We start from the raw sequence: 14,738 nt of genomic DNA, 5'->3' as shown, positions 1-14,738 counted from the left end.
AGGCTGCCTCTCACCTCCGAATAGACACGCACCATTTCATTTCTAAGCGAAAAAAGATCACTTCTGGCTTTTTCCAGTAGAACAATATGATGTGAAAATGAGGATGCTGAGGAGTAATAGATCACTTCCAATTTGATTGAAAAATGTTAGAGAATAATTAACATGCCAGCAAGTTTCTGCTTACATCGTGTTAAAGCAATGCACACAATTAAAACAAAAAACGTGCCTTTATTTTGCAAAAGAAAAGAATTCCCTTCGGAGCCAGGGCAAGTACCCCTTTTTGCAACTGCCAAGCTAGGGCCTCTAGCCCTTTTTGGCCCTGATCCTGCCAAAGCCAGCGGGAGCGCTACAGCGGTAGTACCACATGCGCTGATACCAGGGTATGTATGAACTGCCCAGCGCGGCAGGACTCTGTTCCAGGGAGAAGCCTACAACATACCCTCAAAAAATGCTCAATAGTAGTAACACAGCAAACGAATAACGGCGGAAAGGGGGGGGGGAGAGTTCTGGCCGGGACGCTGCCGGGGGAGGGAAGCCGTAAACCGCAACGAGGGCAGCAGATTGGGGAGGCAGCCTCCCCCCTCCGCTCCCTTCCCCGCCCCGCCGGGCGCGGCCCCTTTAAGGCCGGCGAGGCCCCGCGCACACTAAAAGCGCTGCCGCCGCCGGTCCCGCTGCACCGCTCCGCTCCCGCCATCGGCCCCGCTGCCCTCCGCCGCCGCCACCATGCCCATGTTCGCCATCCAGACCAACGTCTGCAAGGACGCCGTGCCCGACAGCCTGCTGGGCGACCTCACCCAGCAGCTGGCCAAGGCCACCGGCAAGCCCGCGCAGGTGAGGGCGGGCGGCGGGGCTGGTGCTGCCGGAGGCGGAGGGCCGCGGGGCGGCGGGAGCGGGGGCCGCCCCGGGATGGGGCCAGCTGGGCTGGGCGCGGGGCGAGCATGTGCGCGGCGTTCGGCGCTGAGGGGAGGCCCCGGCGCGGCAGCCGCGGGGCCGCGCCCGCTCTCTCGCTCACCCGGGGCGGAGGGGCCCCGGCCGCCGACGGGCATCTGCGGACGCAACGTGACTGCGGGCCCCGCTGCTCCAGCGGAAAGGGCTTGTGCCCGTCCCTCCCCCCGCCGGCAGCCCTACGCAGGGCCGAGGGAGCCGCGGCGCGGCGGCAGGCCTCCCGCTGCCTCTGTCTGCGCTGCAGCCCGTCCCTGGGCCGTGCGGCTGCCGGAAGCCATCGGCCTGGCCGCCCGGAGCAGTAACCTCACCTGCAGGAAGCTCGGTGCTCGAATAGCTACAACGCCGGAGATTTGTCAGCGCTTGTGCCCGGGAGTCGGGATTTCGGCCGCGGAGCTGTGCCAGCGGCACGTGTGGGGGAAGGGGCTGGTATCTGCCAGGCCAGCGAGTCTCTGGCAAAGCGAAGTAATAGATCCTGAGCTGGGCTGCTCTCGGTTCTCCCGGGATCGGATGCGGCCCCCCTTGGGCCAGACCGCTGCAGCCTGAGAAGTCGAAGCCCGATAGGGCTGAATTGCAGAGCGGTTCTTAGACGGGCCCGGTGGCTCAGTCAGTGATTTGTGGGTGTGAATTCTGGCACGCAAACACAGTTTTAAGACCTTTATCTCCAGCCGTGCGGCGGACAGGCTTACCTGTTTCGCCTGTGGCTTTGCACGCACACAACCTTCGTTCCTAAAGCTGAGAGCCAAGCTTGGGGGGATCCCCGCAGCATGCCCTGCCATGCCACCCATGTGGGCTGCAGTGCCTGAGCCTCGGAAGGGTGCAGAGCGCAGCACTGGCGAGCTGCCTGGGCCGCAATGCAGCACACAACTGTGCTGTTTAAAGTTGGTACCTAAAGCGAGTTTGTATCGGGAGAGTAAAGGTGAGATATCCTGTAACTGTTTGTTCTCTTATGGCAGTACATAGCTGTGCACATCATACCTGATCAGATGATGTCCTTCGGGGGCTCCACTGATCCCTGTGCGCTCTGCAGCCTTTACAGCATTGGCAAAATAGGAGGGCAGCAGAACAAGACCTACACCAAGCTCCTGTGTGATCTGATCTCTAAGCACTTGCATGTATCTGCAGACAGGTAAGGCTGGGACACGATGTTACTAACCTTGTTCCTGTGGCTCTCTGAAACTGTTTTGAAAAGTTAACACAAAAATACAAAAAGGCAGGAATAAGTCCATATATTTGAGAAAATACAGAGTGATTATTTGCAGCATTTTTGTATCCAGTTAAGAGTTTGATGCCTACATCTTTTCCTTGAGAGTCCTCTGTTAAATGGCTTCCTGTTCTCAGAGTAGGGAAAAATCCCAGAGGGCTGACAAGTTGTTCAGTGCGTTTTTGCCGCTGAGGTGTGATGTCCTCTGGTGATGGGAGGCTGAAAGCACAAGGGAGGAGCAGTAACAGGCTGGAGCTGACAGGCAAAGTAGAAACCAGCAGGCTGTGAACAGCTTCCTCGCAGGCTGCGGAGCCTTGGGAGAGTGTCTGCGTGCAGCGGTGAAGGATGGGAAGAACCTGCTGCCACTGATCCACTGGGGTTGGAAGGGAGAAGTGCAGAGCCGGCCCTGAGGGCCTGCTCGGCTTTCGTAAGGCTGCCTGTCTGTTTGACACGTGCGAAGGACTGCAGTGCTCGTAAACAAAAGGTTTTGATCTCCAGAAATTCTTGACAGGCTGCTAACCAAAAGCTGCCTGGTGTTTGGACAGTCCCTGACTGAAGAAGAGTTTGTATTTTAAAAAAGAAAAAAAGTACAATTCCAGGACTCTGAGGGATATTGACTGTTTGGAGGCTCTACCAGAGAACTTAGCTAGCTTTCAGTAAAAATGAAGCTTGAAATTTCTTCTGAGGGATAGGAAGCACTGTCCCCTGTCCTGTTGTCCTGTCTCACTCATTACTTACATAAATGAGTTAATGAATTCATTGTTTGTGTCTTCCTGTGCCTCTTCTGCAGGGTGTACATCAACTACTTTGACATGAACGCTGCCAATGTGGGCTGGAATGGCTCCACCTTTGCCTAGAGCTCTCCCGTCTCTCTGAAGAGGCTGCTTCTGGACCTACCCTCATCCTCCCCCTTAGCAGAGACCACTGCACAAATGGCCCTGTGTTGCATTTTGTGCACCCTCACAGATTGATGGTTCCCTGCTAGTGTGTTTAAATATTGCTGCTTCAACATTCCTCTGTTTTCTCTGTGTAGAAAGCAAATAAAGATTTAGAAGTAAGCTGTCTGGTGTAGGCTTTTGCAGGTTGGGGATGGGGGATGGAGTTGGGCAACTGGGAACATATCTGTTTCACTCTGATTGCTAAAGCAAACAAAAGGCACACTTTGGGTTTGCTTCTATTTCTCAGACATGGTATTTCACAGTACGGTTAGACTGAGTGGCGGGTGTCTGACAGCACTCCAGGGTGATTTTTACCTTGCTGGGCTCCAGAGGCTGTAGATGCCTTCAGGGCTTCTTGTTGCTCTGAGGTTTGGTTTTGTTTTTTTGGCTGTGCCCTTCATTGCCACAGTGAAAGCAGTCCTTGGGCCAGCCCTGTACCTGCTGCTTCAGGGAGGCTTTCCTCTAACAATGTGCCAGCCGTGTGGGGCCAAGCAAGAAAGGAAGGAGTGCTTTTGCGTGCGCAGTCGAATTGCTGCTATCCACACTGCTTACGCTGGCTCCCTTCAGGCAAGCAGGGTCGCCCTCGGCGCTGTGGTAAGCCTCTGTGCTGGCTGCCAGCCTGTCCCCACAGTGATGCTGTGCTCTCCTGGGCCTCAGTGTCTCGCGGCCGGCCTCCCGCCATGCGGGGCTGGCGGGGCCGCGACTGAGGTACTTTTCTCCCCTCAGCATTTTCCCATCACCACCTTCCCGGCCTTCCTCCTTCACCGATTCCTCAGCCGCCCTTCCCGCCTCAGGCGTCCTCCCCTCAGGGAGCGCGCGGCGCCGCCCCTCCCCTGCCGGCAGGCGGCGCGCAGCCGCCCCCGCGCCTTCTGGAGCCTTCCGCCGCTGCCTCGCGCCACGCGGGCTCTGCTGACGTCATCTCCGTGCGCCCGGGCGGCGCGGCGCGGCCATGGCGCTCTTCTGCATCAACAGGTACCCCCTGCCCCGGGCGCGGGCTGGCCCTCAGCTCCGGCCCGGGTTGGCTGCGGGAGCTGGGTCCCGGCGTCCCCCCACGGCAGGGACTCGAGTGGAGGGTGCGTGGCCGGACGGAGCTGGTGCCTGAGGAGGTTCTGTCTGGGCTGTTTCAGGTACGGCGGGGAGGAGGAGCAGGAGGGGGCCGAGGCGGAGGACCGGGCTCGGGTCCTGCTGGAGCGGCTGCGCCAGCAGGCGAAGGCCCGGCAGCTGAAGAAGCAGCAGGAGGCGCAGCCCGAGGGAGAGGAAGGCCCAGGGGGCGCGGGGCTGAGCCCCGAGGGTGAACCCGGGGAAGGAAAAAGGAAGAGGGAGAGCGAAGAGCAGCCCTGTGCGCAAGGGCAGAAGAAGCTAAAGAAAAAGCAACAGCCTCGCAGCTCTTCTGAAGAAAGGGCGGATACTGAGGACGCGGCAGATGGCAGCACTCCATCGAAGAAGAAGAAGAAAGAGAATAGAAGAAAATCGGCAGTGCCTCAAGAGAGGAATGAAGCAGGTAACGATAAACGGGTCATTTTGGTCGACAGTTCTCAACAGAGAGGTAGACGCAAGTTACCCTTTGAGTAACTTGCCGAATTTACCTCATGGTAAATTTTGTTTTCCTCTGCTTAATATGTTCCCAAAGTAATCCCTTTTTTAAGGGAAAGCCCCATACTGCAGACTTTGAGGATCAGTGTAGTGTAAGGGAGGGAGGGAAGCATGTCACCTCAGTCTTCAGTTGCTTCCATACCAGTGAAGGAATGTTTGGCTTTTGCACTTGGATTTAGGAAGAAAGAGGAGCTTGCAAGTTGTTGCTTAAGTCTTATGTTGTAAAATGTTCCCTACATCCCTTTTCTGTAGCACGTTCTGACCTGTAGCTTTGTATTCCTGTTATCCAAATTCCAGATTCTGAAGAAGACATCAAACAACAGGAAAACAGAAGCAATCTTAAAAATAAGTCTTCTAAAAAGAAAAAGGGAGATGAGGGAACAGAGGGAGCTGAAATAAGGAAGAAAGAGAACAGTGAAAGAGCTGAAGGAAGTCAAAGCACACAGGAGGACCTGTCCTTAGCAGCCTCGGAGGAAGAGGCAAATCCTCCACCCTCCAGTTTGATAGTTCTTGGAGACTACGACAGAAAGCCAGTGCAGAAGGTAACCAGCTTGACTGAATTTTGATGATGGTCAAGAAGGAACAGGCATCCTTACCAGCTTATTTTATATATGGCATTGCCTGTTTGACGACAGAAGTGGTTTGTTATTCTCTTTTCCCTCACCTCAGGTTCAGCCTTTCTTACCACAGTGGCTTGCTCAACCCAAACGAGTGCAAAAACGTATTAAAGATAATCTAGTTCCAATCAGAGATGTCCCAGGAGTTCATCCCAGGCTGTTGAAAAAGCTGCAAATGAATGGGATAGAGTCGTTTTTTCCAGGTACCTTGATAGTGCTTTTGTCTTCTGAATTGACTTATGTAGTTCTTGCGATGTGTTGCTGTATATTTTATGTAGTCAGTGAAGTAAAAGATAGAACAAAAACAAGTTTAATGCATCAAAGTGATTGTACAGTTTTAACCCTTCACTTTCAAATCTTTATCTAGGCTGAGTAATTGAAATCTGTTATCTAATCATAAATGCAGCTCCACAAAATATGGTGGCTTGAAGTAATAGCTCACAGCTGCCAAAAGAGGGAGGTCTTACTTGTGTCTTCCCACTTTCCCCCCTTATGCCAGGCTTGTGCGTTAGTTCCTTACTTTCCACCATCTCTGCTTCTAATTAGACCTCTCTGGGAACCTGTTCAACTCATTAAAGCAGCAGAAAACTGTTCAAGCAAAAAAAGCTGTTAGTTTTCCATTATTTTACCGGTTTTGCAGACAAGTAGGATAAATGTCAGCTCCTAAATAACCAGAAAGCACAGCTGGAAGCAGGGATAAGGAGAGGGAGAGAATGGCTGAAGGTCAGAGATCCCACCTTCTTCCCATTACTTGCTCCAGCTGAGCCTGGAGGCTTAGACTGTATCAGAGACTCATCAAGGTTACATTAGAAAGCCAGCATGTATCTTCTCTTTTTAAGTATGCTGTTACATAACGTTTTAATGTAAATGCTATTGCTTATTTTGTTCTGGGAGATCTTAACAGGTTGCTGATAGCAACTTCTTGTGTTTTCTCATAAATCAAGTCCAGCTTATGGGTAGATAAACCAAGCAGTGTCATGCTCTCTCTGGTAGAGATGGTGTCCACTGAAGTCCTACGTCGTCCACTGAGTATGGTCTTGTAATGGAGCTAAATCTCCTGGCTGCTAAACCTCATAGATAAACTGAAGTTGGCCAGTTTGTCAGGGCTTGTCATGGGACAGGGAAAGAAGAGAGTTCATGCATGACAGCCAAAGCTTTGTCTGTACAGGACTGTTTGCTTCAGTCCTTGTGTACTCTCCTGCAGCGAACTTGAATGACTCCAAAGCCTATAGGAGTTGTGCATTTTGCTCCTTGGCAGATAAGGCTGTGTTCCATATTCTGTGTTTATATGAGTAGTTTGTACTTCAAAGAAAGGATGCTTACAGACAAACATTCATAGGTTTTAAATGTGCCCAGTGCCATCCTAACATGAGAATGAGAAGACAGATACAAGTTGAAAACAATATTTAACACAGTAACATCCTAGCTGAGCACTAGAAATAGCTGAATTCTTGGAGAGGGACATCTCTGTATTCAGTGCTAAGCTCCCATGAGTGAACAAGAACCAGGTAAGACCAGATAACAACTGGTTTTGATTTCTTCCTCTCTTATGTCTAGCAACAACAGCACAGATGTGGAAACAGATTCTATGTATGTAACTTTTTCTGGATACACTGGTTTTAGCCCAGTTAGCTCTGTAGTTAATGTTCATTTCTGGTTTTTTTTCAGTTCAGGCAGAGGTGATTCCTGCTATTCTACAGAGTGCATCCAATGGGTATTTGGTGGGGCAGGGGGGATACCGCCCCAAAGACATCTGCGTCTCGGCACCTACTGGCAGTGGTAAAACCCTGTCTTTTGTCATACCTATAGTACAGGTGAGTTTACCCCCAGTAAAATACCTGTAGGGAAAGTGCTGGGGTTGCTTTTGTTCAAGCAAAACCTGAACTTAGAAGTAGGTCAAAAAGCCAAGGAATTTGTAGCTGTAAAGCAGCAGATTTTTAGCTCGGAGCTGTCTTGGGGAGCTGAATGAGTCCCCTTCATCTCAGCATCCCACTCCTTTTCTCAGACAACAGGCACAGCATGAGGAGTTTGGAGGAGGGAGGGGAGTAAAATGGAAACGTAAGACTCCATGAGGATATGTCAAGCCCATCTCTTCTCACTAGGTTAGATACAAGAACGCTCTTCTCTCCCCACTGCTTTCAGGGACTCATTTGGCCTTTGTTTTGGCAGGCTCTGCTAGATCGAGTAGTTTGCCAAGTACGAGCTCTGGTTGTTCTGCCCACCAAAGAACTGGCACAACAGGTAAGTGGCTCTTCACCGTCTCTCTGAGCAGAACTGGGCCGGGGGAAAAGCTGGTGCCATCAGGACTTTGGTTGTTCTGTGAAGCAGGGTGAAGACCCTGTCAGTGGGTTTGATGTTGTTAGCATAATGGAAAGTATTACTTTAAATGATTTCGTTGTGGCTAACAAAGCCCATCTCTTTGCAGGTGAGTAAAGTGTTCAACATTTACACTGACGGGACAGGTCTGAAAGTCGTTTTGATTACTGGCCAGAAATCTTTTGCAAAGGAGCAGGAGATGCTTGTCCAGAAAAAGTAGGTTAAAAGGTCTTTTGATAAGGCTTATAGAGATTGTAAACTATTTATCTCAGTAAGCAGAGGTCAAAATATAGGCTATTGCATCACACCATCGTGCAATAATGATTTTGGATAGTGGGTTTATACGCTAAACGCTGGTTGTTCTGTCTTTGTCAAAGTGCCTGCTACTACCCCTTTTTTGTGATTGTTATGTTTTAGTAGATTTTTGGGGTTCTTCACCATAGAATGGTGATAGAATGCAAACGTTTACCTTAAACCCACAGGTACAAATGATTGTTACGGGATTTTGCTGCAACTAAGGTTTTTTTAAGAGTAATGAAGAATGACATTTTGTGTTTAAAATGAGGATATAGTGTCCAGTACTGCCTTTGCTTTCCAAAGTAGAGTGCATATTTGAACTTAATTATTTCTCAGTTAAGTGAATAGTAGGAAAATCTTAAGGTCTGCTGACCAAGGATCTCTGTTACTTGCTTTATGGTATAGGGAGAAACTTACTGATGGACTGCTTGTTCTTTCAGAGTGACAGGCTACTGCAGCCTGGCTGATATTATTGTGGCTACACCAGGGCGGCTCACAGATCACATTAGCCAAACCCCGGGGTTCAGCCTGACGCAGCTTCGGTTCCTGGTGAGTCAGCTCCACAGGTCTTCCATCTTAGTGCAAGGTCCATTACAGCTGTAATTCCTACTTTGTTCTTGCATGGTACATAAATACATCTCTGTTGGAACTGTTGTATGGGCCTGGTCTACACTCCAGATTGCTCAGGCAGCGGTCTCAAGATGAGATATTTTATTCCAACTCGTGACACCCAAGCATCTACCCACTTCCCCTTCTCTCTTAGCCTCTTGCAAACACAAACTGAGCAAAGCCTTATTGGTCAAGGTCAGGGTAAATTATCGACTGTAGTAGCTTCCACCATATGGGAGTCTGTGCAGAAACATAGTTGCAATCTTATTTAGGATATGGAGATTTTTATCTCGTATTCGGAGATGTGGATTGGATTTATGTGCAGATGAACATGTGTGTAGTTTGAATGTCAGGCTGGCTACTGAGCCACTGAAATAAAAGCAAAATTCAGTTCTGGGGTGGAAACTTCTGCCTTCATTTGATAATGATAATACTACAAAAGGAAAACAAAAGCTGCCTAATGCTAGACAGTATTTAACAAGTAGTGGGTTTCGTCCTTGTGAATTCAGATCGTAGATGAAGCTGACCGTATGATTGATGACATGCACCAGAACTGTCTGAACCAAATTGTCAAAGCTGCATTCCAAGTAGAAAATGACTCTGGCTCCAAGACGCTCTTTCAGAGGACCAAACCAGGACCTGTAACAGCAGCCAGGTAAGTTGGCAAATGCATTTCTTCGAACTGGTAGCATGGACACCAGCACCTAGATGCCACTGCCCTGCTTCACAGTACTCCCTCGCAGGCACTCCCAAAGCTTCCTTACTCTGAGAAATGTCTGCCAAAGTGAGGCAGCTGATTTTTCAAAGCTTGAAAAAGCAGGCAGTGAACAGCTGATACCAGAGGCTGTCTTTTAGACTGAAGCCTAAGTATTGTATTCTCCAAGCTTTCCTTAACTAGACTAAAGGGAGCATCAAAAGAATGCACAAATACTGCAAGTCTGATTCATTTGCACAGTAACTATAGCAATGCCCTCTGGCAAGCTGAGTAATGGATTTGAAGGAAAACTCTTGGAATTATCTATCTGCAGCTGCTGTTTTCATACTGCATGGTAGAGATGTGTCAGAAGCTGAGATCAGCAACTAGGGAAGGAAGGAACTAGAATGAGGACACGGGAAACTGGGCTGCAAGGATGTGTGCAGGGGTAACGGATGCAGGTTGTGCAGTTGGTTGAGAGTGCTGATCGGTTCCGTCTATGAACTCCACCATAAAACAAGGGTGAAAAAGAACCTACAGAAGAGGCCCAGAGCAAGAAATGAGCATCAAAAAGTGTTAATTGCTTCCCTCATAACATCATCTGAAGGCATTTGCGGGGGAACTCCTTTGCCCTATCCTCAAAGCTCAGTTTCCGTGTGCTATTTATTTCAGCTCCTGCTATCCCCAGATACCCTTACAGAAACTGCTGTTTTCAGCCACGCTGACCCAGGACCCAGAGAAACTGCAGCAGCTGGATTTATTTCAGCCTCGCCTCTTCACGTCTGTCTATTCTGAGAAAAAAACACTCGGAGATGGAACAGAGACTGAACAAGATACTAATAAGAAATACACACTCCCTGAGGGGCTATCGGTATGACATTAATTCTCTTGAATAAATTATACTTGAAGATTTGTTTAACTCTGGAGTATCTAGTTATGTTTTTACCCTATAAACAAATATGTCTGCCCTATGATTCCTTGCATTACAGAGGTGCTGGGAGAAAGTGGCTTTGGGAGTATTTATGATCCAGAGAGCTCCACCTTTGCGCATTTGTTTTCTCGTTACTTAGTGTTCATTTGGTTAAGACTGGATTTATTATTTGGGTTTTTTTTTAATTAAACTCTCTTCATGCAGAATTAAGTTTACAAACAATGGGGAGTGGAGATATAAAGTAACAATAATGTATTAGCACTTATGCATAACGTGCATTTCAAGGCACGTAGATACAGGTCACCCTGTAGACAAGCAAGTGCATGTTGTTATTTGCCGTGGAGAAGTGAGACCATTAGAACAACGCAGGTCTCCTGTCTCCACCTTGTGTTGTATCCTCCCAGCCTGTGATTGTGACTTGTTCTAAAGAGAGTAGCATTGTGGGGTCTGGTTTTGCTGCTATTAGTCAGTTGCAAAACACCCAAGCCTATGTAGGTCATGGACAGGTAGTAGGTTTCAGAGAAGATAGCCTTGGCAAGAAGTAATTTTTCTCTCTGAACTTCTTCCTTGTCGACTGCAGCAATGTTACGTGCCTTGTGACCTGAATTCCAAGCCTTTGCTCCTGTTGCATTTCATGCTGACAATGAAATTTACCCGCGTGTTGTGCTTTACCAACTCCAGGGAAGCTTCTCACAGGTGAATATATTAATGAGAGCACTATAGTAGGTATCTGTCAATTAATGTTGGAGAGATAAGGAAGTGACTGTTTCTAACCTGTTTACTTACAGATTGTTCCTGCTGGTTCAAGCCTTTGGTGGAGTCACTGTGGCTGAATTTTCTTCTCGGTTACCTCCGAATGAGAGACAGAGAACGATGAAGGAATTTGAACAAGGAAAAATACAACTGTGAGCATCTCAAATGAGTTTCCTGCATGTCTTCCAACATAGGCTATTTCCAGTGTGAAAAGCTAGGTAGAACCAAGAACACAGTTAAATGGGGTCCTCTATAAACAGTGTGCAGGAACCAACTTACAGAATGGATGTGAGACTTGGACTTGGCACTTTTGAATTGTTGCCCCTGCATGTAACTGGGCCTGTTCTAATCTAGCTGTAGTCTGAATTTCTGTGTATTATTTTATTACAAGTAGTAAATGTAACTGCTTGTTCATATAGTTGCCCAAAACACATACAGTTCTGAAAAATCTTAAGTTTAATATCTGTGCTGGGGTCTGGTGCTTTTTGGAAGAAAATGAATGTTGGTGCTAGAACTATGTATAGTATTAGGTGCTTCCTACCAAGGAAACCCCTGATCAGACTGGCATACAAATTTACTTCTATCCATGTGTTTCATTTGCTTTGTGATTTCGGTAGCTATATGGGATTGCATCTATAGAATGTCTCTGAGAGGAAGGTAAATATTTATTTTCTGGATTTTCTTTTTATCCAAACCCTGTGTTTAAATTCATCCTTGACTACTGGAATTTTGCACCTCGCTGTCTGCATTCAGTGCCTTTATGGAATGTTCAGATAGCTTATAAGTTTATAACCTCCAGTGTGGTGGGAGCTGTCTGGCTTAGTGTCGCACGCTTGGAGAACCTGGAAACACCCAGTCACTTTTCATGCACAGCCGTCGGTGACAAACCTGTTGTGATGCTTGGAGGTTTGCAGGCAGCTAATAATGCCAGTGACGATGAGGAGTGAGTTGCAGTGCTGCTGCCGTGCTCAGAGGTGGGAGGCTGGCTGCCCGGTTTGAACAGAGATTAGCAAGAGTTGCGCTGTGTTCACTTGTGTTTCACTTGCGTGTGTAGTGCAAGAGGTGTTACCTGAAAATGATTATATGTACGTTTAAAACCAGGTTAATCAGCACAGATGCCACTGCACGAGGGATTGACATTAAAGGAGTGAATTATGTAATAAACTATGATGCGCCTCAGTTCATCAGGACATATATTCACCGGTAAGACAACCAGGAACAAAAGGAAGATGTTTGAGCTTGGTTTACTTTGAAATATTTAGCAAAGGTGACATGCACTTAAAAGGGTTTTTAGCTTTGGATTTTTTTTACTTTAATATGCAAATAGCTTTCTAATCAAAATTAAGCCCGTAGCATCACCAGAGTAATGCAGTATTAGAAGAGAGAACTAGCACCCTATTACAGAAAATGTATTTTACAGGACCTAGAAATACTGCCCAGGACAGCATCGAGTATGGGTTTCTAGATGTTCAGAAAACTGCAGTGGCTCAGCAGCTGTGAACAAGCCCTGGAAATGTTCACCCTTTGTAACATATGGCTAGTCCTGCTGTGCTAACCTCAGAAAACTCGGAATCAGTTCCTTAAATCTGGAGAATTTCAGAATCGGAGTCTTGGGGCTGATAATGGCAGTGACTATGTGGCTAAACTGACTTGACGCTACTTTTTCCATTTTCAGAGTTGGAAGAACGGCTCGTGCAGGAAAAGTGGGCGTTGCTTTCAGCTTGGTCCTTAGAATTCAGGTATGTTGTTGGTGTGGATTCCTTTGATAAGGATGCATGCAGGGGCATAAGGAAGATAAAGTTCATACTACTTCCCACCTTTTCCCGTTAGCTGAGCTTTGTACTTGGAAACTTAAATTATTTCCTGACTAGGCAGCATGTTCCAAAATGTGCTCATTTTCTAGCTGATAGTGGGGTGTCTCATCTCCTGTGTCTGTTTTGTTATCCAGGAACGTAGGTTTCTGCGGATGTTGAAGGATGCTGGCATCCAAGACATAAAGAAGCACCCAGTGAAGGGCAACTCATTAAAGCCATTGGTGCAGCAATATGAGGAGGCTCTGTGTAAGCTTGAGAAGACAGTCAAGGTAATTGAAACGGGGAAGAAAATTTAAAAAATCAAACTACAACTTGCTCAGTTTATTGCAACTCATGACTAGCAGAAGTATTAGTGTCCAGGATCCTGTCCTTTAACTGACCCGTTTCCGTTTCAGTGTGATGGCAGCATTTGTGGGTGCATCATTATGAAATACTCAGAAAGGGTGGGGAGGGGAGAAAGAGGTTCTCTGTTAAAAGAAAGGTAGGCAGCATCCCTGGAGCTATTTAAAAGACACGTAGACCTGGTGCTTAGGGACATGGTTTAGTGGTGGACTTGACAGTGTTAGGTTAATGGTTGGACTCGATGATCTTAAGGGTCTTTTCCAACCTAAATGATTCTATGATTCTATGATTTGTGGGTGTTTCCTTTTCTATTCTGCCTTTCTCTTTACCTCTGGAGCTGGGATTTTGGCAACTACCCAGAGGAAGGCAAACAAAATACAGAGATTAAACCTTTTGTCATTACAGAGTTTTAAGACTGTAATTTATAGCTATGCTGACTAGAAGTTGGGTATTCCAAGCCAGGAAAGCATTTTCTGCAGGCCCTCCTTTATGCATCAGTGGGAAGGTTGAGAGCTTTCAGAAAAAAACCGGATAGCATTTAACTTGCCAGATGGATAAACTAGGGATCCATAATAGACTTTCTGTGCTGTATCATTTGGGCAAGTGTTTTGCTCTCTAATTTGAGGAATCCTGATAAACATCTGTCCTTGAAAAATTACGATTTTGAGTTGTAGACTAGGAATGTTGGAGAACTGGGGCAGAAAGGATTATTAAATTGTACCATTGCTCCCCAAAGTCCCTTCTGTGTGACTCTGAGACAGGGGCATCTTCAGTCAGCTCTCAACTTTTATTTCGAACAGAACGAGCGAGCACAGAAACGAGCCTGAATGAATGGAAGCTGAGAAGGTCGTGTTTCATGGCAGTGAAGCTGCTGAGCGGGATAGATCATGGACTGCTACCCAGCATGGTAACAATGAGACATGGTCCCTGAATGGTGCTGGATGGTTGGCTCCTCAACCTTATCACGTCCGAAGTCAGCTATTACAGGCCTTGTTCCCCTTTCAAGGACACTGCAAACAGACTTCAGTTACTGGTTTAAAAAAAAAAATAATAATTTTGAGATACAGTTGTCTTGAAGAGGACTTTGCATCATATCCTACTGGCATATGTAAAATTACCACCAGTGAAGAGAAGAGCCATTACACAGCTCTTGAGCATGGGCCTGATGGAACTGCTGGTCTCCAAAGGTGAGGGCTGCACCTTTCTTGCCTCCGAACTGGGACAACTCATGGTTCTGTCTGACTGCATAAGGAGCTGTGTCTGCAAATGCATAAACACCTGTACAGTGCCTATAGCAGAAGCGTGTTTGAAGAGCTGCACTAAGCTGAAGTGACTGCAACTTTTAAATAAATACTATCTATGTTTTTAAAACACTTGTCTAATAAAGATTCCTGGGTACAGGGATGGAGATAGCGTTAAAGGGATTTTTCACTTCTATAGTCTTGTGCCTTTTTTGTCATTTTCTTGCCTACATCATTTCTTTCCCATATTCAGTACCAGTGGTAACAGCAGGTATTATTAAGTGTTAGGTTGGTGTTAGTGCAGACTAAAAATGGCTGATGTCTGATACGAATACTCTGGAGTCAGTATCACTGCAAGCTATAAATCTGTATTTGACACATGCCACTGATATTTTTAGCTGCCCCTGGCAGAAGGCTTAGAGCTACCACATAGCTGCAGCCTGCAGC

General features: G+C 47.3%; 2 protein-coding genes across 2 annotated transcripts; both read left to right on the top strand.

Moving 5' to 3' along the window:
* The first annotated feature begins 413 nt into the window (after positions 1–413).
* On the top strand, positions 414–3,204 carry LOC142090278 (macrophage migration inhibitory factor). Its single transcript, XM_075167920.1, has 3 exons — positions 414–831; positions 1,899–2,071; positions 2,937–3,204. The coding sequence occupies exons 1-3, from the start codon at positions 724–726 to the stop codon at positions 3,001–3,003; spliced, it is 348 nt and encodes a 115-aa protein (XP_075024021.1). The 5' UTR covers positions 414–723; the 3' UTR covers positions 3,004–3,204.
* A 792-nt stretch (positions 3,205–3,996) lies between these two features.
* On the top strand, positions 3,997–14,452 carry DDX51 (DEAD-box helicase 51). The gene is made up of 16 exons (XM_075167918.1): positions 3,997–4,056; positions 4,212–4,585; positions 4,975–5,219; positions 5,347–5,497; positions 6,963–7,108; positions 7,464–7,535; positions 7,720–7,826; positions 8,348–8,456; positions 9,026–9,171; positions 9,883–10,081; positions 10,722–10,837; positions 10,930–11,046; positions 11,996–12,097; positions 12,570–12,633; positions 12,843–12,977; positions 13,851–14,452. The coding sequence occupies exons 1-16, from the start codon at positions 4,034–4,036 to the stop codon at positions 13,875–13,877; spliced, it is 2,133 nt and encodes a 710-aa protein (XP_075024019.1). The 5' UTR covers positions 3,997–4,033; the 3' UTR covers positions 13,878–14,452.
* Positions 14,453–14,738: the final 286 nt, after the last annotated feature.

Source organism: Calonectris borealis, chromosome 18, assembly GCF_964195595.1.
Source record: "Calonectris borealis chromosome 18, bCalBor7.hap1.2, whole genome shotgun sequence".
Classification (NCBI taxonomy): domain Eukaryota; kingdom Metazoa; phylum Chordata; class Aves; order Procellariiformes; family Procellariidae; genus Calonectris; species Calonectris borealis.
This window is presented reverse-complemented; position numbering and strand designations above follow the sequence as displayed.

Coding starts and splice junctions, on each gene's coding strand:
- LOC142090278 (XM_075167920.1), top strand. CDS start 724: ATGCCCATGTTCGCCATCCAGACCAACGTCTGCAAGGACGCCGTGCCC. Junction 832..1,898: donor CCACCGGCAAGCCCGCGCAG/GTGAGGGCGGGC, acceptor CTCTTATGGCAG/TACATAGCTGTGCACATCAT. Junction 2,072..2,936: donor TTGCATGTATCTGCAGACAG/GTAAGGCTGGGA, acceptor CCTCTTCTGCAG/GGTGTACATCAACTACTTTG.
- DDX51 (XM_075167918.1), top strand. CDS start 4,034: ATGGCGCTCTTCTGCATCAACAG. Junction 7,827..8,347: donor GAGATGCTTGTCCAGAAAAA/GTAGGTTAAAAG, acceptor TTGTTCTTTCAG/AGTGACAGGCTACTGCAGCC. Junction 8,457..9,025: donor TGACGCAGCTTCGGTTCCTG/GTGAGTCAGCTC, acceptor TTGTGAATTCAG/ATCGTAGATGAAGCTGACCG.